This window comes from Frankliniella occidentalis, unplaced genomic scaffold (assembly GCF_000697945.3).
Source record: "Frankliniella occidentalis isolate FOCC.00 unplaced genomic scaffold, Focc_3.1 Scaffold24, whole genome shotgun sequence".
In the NCBI taxonomy this organism is placed as follows: domain Eukaryota; kingdom Metazoa; phylum Arthropoda; class Insecta; order Thysanoptera; family Thripidae; genus Frankliniella; species Frankliniella occidentalis.
In genome coordinates, this window is record NW_026267154.1 from 1411505 (window position 1) to 1415457 (window position 3953).

The 3953-nt window shown below is 52.8% G+C and overlaps 1 protein-coding gene across 1 annotated transcript in view; it reads right to left on the bottom strand.

Annotated features, from left to right (window-relative positions):
- LOC113213774 (neuromodulin) overlaps positions 1 to 3953 on the bottom strand; it is a 126807-nt gene that overhangs the window by 47383 nt on the left and 75471 nt on the right. Inside the window, exon 3 of the mRNA XM_052265157.1 lies at positions 2871 to 3086. Within this exon, the coding sequence (XP_052121117.1) occupies positions 2871 to 3086 (216 nt within the window). The remainder of the gene's footprint in view (positions 1 to 2870; positions 3087 to 3953) is intronic.

The window sequence follows — 3953 nt, forward strand, 5'->3', positions numbered from 1 at the left end:
TGCTCCTGCTGCTCCATCTGCTCCTGCTCTTCCTGCCTCTGCTCCTCTTTCTTCTCTTTCTCCCGCGGTTTTATGATCGGCATACGCGCCCTAAACGCGTGGAAAACAAGCAGCGCAATCTTTGCGGCCCGCGCGCGCACAACATGGAACGGCTCTTCGCTCACGGCCCCGCCCCGCCCCGCCACGCCCCGCCAGAGCACGCCAACACAGCGCCTCTCCTGCCTGCACAGGCCCTGCTGCAATGTTAATGCATTAATTCGTCCCCCCAGTGCGCGCCCAATTTCTCACTGGGGTACCCCCAGTTCCCCCTCTAAACACACACACATACACACACACACACACACTAGCGGGGCCAGAATCTGGAAAAACAGCAGTGCATCCGTGTCGTTTCGTGTGTATGCAGTTGTGTTTTATCTGACTTGGTAACTATTTTCTTTTTTGTGTTTTTTTTCGGAATAGTTTTTACTGAGTATTACGTAGTGAGTTGTTCTAGTTTTTTTATTGGTGACGGAATACAATAGATTGTGGAGTCAGAGCCGAATAGGGGAGTGGCAGAAAACGTTGCGCTGAACTGTCCCACCACCCCCCAAGCGAGACAGGTGACAGGTAGATAGAATCGCACAAAAAAAGGTGGATTATAAAGGAATCGCTGAAAATCTACTTCATGTTTTTATGTGTCAGAGATCGACCAGAAAGTACGTCCTTTATACTCAGATTCATTCGGTACACTATGGGAGCTCGTCGTCGCCTGCGAAACGCAGGGTAGGCCAACCCGCAATACACCCGTGTTCTGCAGGCAAGTTGTTGCCTACCCATTAGGCGCTATGAGAGCTTGCATCGGGCTGAACTCGGATGGTTTCGTAACGGCAAATGAAGGACGTACTTTCTGAATAGGGTTAGAAGCCTAGGAAAGTTTCCGGGCAATTACAGGAAAAACGGGAAATTTCCGGGAAAAAGTGGAAACTTTGGAAGTTTTCCGTTATTATCTGGAAATTTTCAACCCTATTCCTGGATGATTCCTTACTGTATTAAATAAATTTGTCATATTGTTGTCGAGGTGCGGTGTTTGACTTAGAGAACGAGAAAAGTGTATAGTGACATTTATTTCTGAATCATTATGGCCTGTCGAGAAGTTTTCCATTTCGTTTTGTCTAGAGAGCAATAAGTTGATTGTCCTGAGTGAGTTGTTGGTGTTGGTGGTGGGTGAGTAGCCACAGTCCCCCGGCTCATCGGGCTTGCGCTGGCAATGCGTCTCGCGACCATCTGTGGCCGCTCCTCCGCCCAATTACCTCTTTGTTTCATCAAGGGGGAGGGGGGGTGGCTCCCCCCCAACAAGCCGGAACAACCCCTACCCAGCCGCGCGACCCCCACCGCCCGCTGTTGTGTTTTCATTGTCTGTGCTGCGAGAAAATTGAAACGCCAGTCCTGAAGAGGGGAAGCGGCCATGAAAAAATAATACGAAACGGCGAGTGGTGCGGAGCGGCTGCTGCGGGCGGCGGGGAGGAGCGGGCACGAGGCCTGGAGGCCCTGGAGGAGGAGGGCTCGAAAGCGGAGGGAAGACGACTGCCCAAGCTGGAGGTACTGGAGGTTCCAGCGGAGGGGTGGTCGGGAAAGGCGAGGCCTTCCTGCTGGAGGCACTGGTGGCTCAAGCGGAGGAGTGGTCGGAGGTATACCTATAGCGAGGCTTATCGCTGCAGGAGGTACTGGAGGCTCCACCGGAGGAGTTGGTGGTGGCGCGGGAAAGCGAGGATTTGCTCCTTGAGGCACTGAAGGCTGCAGGAGAAGGGGTGATCGGGGAGGAGCGAGGCCTCGCTGCTAGAGGTACTATGGAGGCTCCAGCGGAAGAGGTCGCGACGGAGGAGGAGGGCGAGGTCTCGCGGCTGCTGGAGGTACTGCAGGCTCCAGCGGAGGGAGGAGGTGGTCGGAGAGAGCGATGCCTCGCTGAATGGAGGTATACTGGAGGAGACTCCAGTCGCATCAGATATAGTCTGGAAGTGCCGGATGTCCGAGCTCTGCTCTGGAGACAGTTTTACTCCTGAGACGTCTGGCAGCAAGCGAATCGTATTTTAGCGACGCGATTTAATGCCTGGCAAGAGGAGATGAGATAGAACGTCGAGGAGGGTGAGTGGGTGTATGCGCACCGCCCGGGGGAGGAGCCTTCCAGGAAAGGTGCTTGATAGAGAGGGAAGGAAAACACTCGAAACCTTTACTTTATTTTGTTTCTTTAGCTTTTCGCAGAATGTTGACATTTTTTTCATCGTTTTCTGTTTTTGTAAAGAGAGACGTTGGGATAGGGATCTCCATGAGCACCGCCACGAGTCTGAAGTGGGAACACTTTCTTTCGTGTGGGGGCTTCGCTGCTGAGGCGTCGGCTGGGAAAGAGCCGCACGCCGCACCCACGCACGGTAAAAACAATGTCCATTTATTTTAGGGAATGGGGAAAACTTTAAGAAACTAACATGATTTGAGGACCCCCCCCCCTAAGATTTTGGGGAATGCTACTCCAAAAATGAGGGACATTTTTTGGGGGGAAGCGTCCCCAAAATCTGAGGACTTTTCGTCATAATGTTTTCTTTTTACCTCAAAAAATCAGGTACAGTATAGTGTTTTTACTGAGCAAAGACGAAGGAAGGTAAAAAGACGATCCGTGATCGGTGTGACCCCGTGAGATTAAACATTCACACAATAAACCTGTGGCTGCTCGGCTCAAGGCTCGGCTTTAGAATTATTTAACGTGAGGCGCATGCGGTAGTGTGAAAGGAAACCTTGTGTGTCACGGAGGGTCGAAACTGTCAAGGGGTGCGCATCGGTGCATTTCTTTTTGTAGCGCCTCATAATAAATTTACATTTAGATGGATTTTCGGACTCACCTTTGTCGTTGGGGTTGAACTCCGCCATCAGCTGTTCCTTGGTGGGTTCCTCGTCGCCGGGCTGCATGGTCGTGTCCTGGACGCTGTCCTGGGCGGGCTCCTCGACGGCGGGCTCGGGCTGCTCCTCGGCGGGCTGCTTCCTGGCGCGGTGGCCACGGAAGGCGGCCTGGATCTTGGTGGCGGCCTGCTCAACCTCGGGGTCCTCGAGGTCGATGTCTGCAGAGAAGCACAACAAAGGCGACGCGCCATTAGGACGATGTAAAAGACTAGTCGAAAACTAAGTGGAAAGCTTTGTAAACGGGCTTCCTTTTATGGCAGCTTTATGGGGTTAAGCAGCCACCTTCGCGGGCTAGTGACCCCTTTGAGGGATCACCAGGGCGGGGAGCCCCCCAGAGAGGGCAGCGGCGATGCCGCTCCCTCCCTGATAGAGCATTCTGTTTCACGTGCGCCCAACGCCGCCGCCGCCGCCGGGCCGGTACGGTAAAGGGGGGTTTCCAGTGGAATACTCGACGTTCATTTACACTTTGGCGCCCCCCCTCCCCGATCTACAACCGAGCAGCGCTCCGTAGACCGGGGGCTCGGCAGGGCTCCGAAAACAGCCCGCGTGTACTCTGTCGATTCAAGTGCATACATCGTCTACTCAGCCAATTCAAATGTGTACATGGTGTACACTTTACATAAAGTGTACACCATGTACGCTTTCATAAATGCGTATCTATGGCCGTTTTCATCAGCATCGCTTCGCGGGTCTACTGCACTTTTCAATCCAAATGAGTACATTGTATACTTTAAATAAAGCGTACATGTCATTACGCTTTTTGTAAATGCGTACATAGCCATGTATACGCTTTATTGAAAGTTAGACAATGTCACACATTTGAATTGACAGTGTAGTAGTAGACCAGCGAAGCGCGCGATGCTGATGAAAATGAATGAAGTTGCACACGAAACCCCCTTCCTGTTCTCCTCCAGCAGTACGGCGGCGGGGCTGAGGAGGCCGGCTTGGTCTCGAGGCCGTAAGTTTTAATTACTGAGCGGGGGGGATAGCAGCAGAGTGTAGGGCGGCGGGGGAAAGGACGAGGA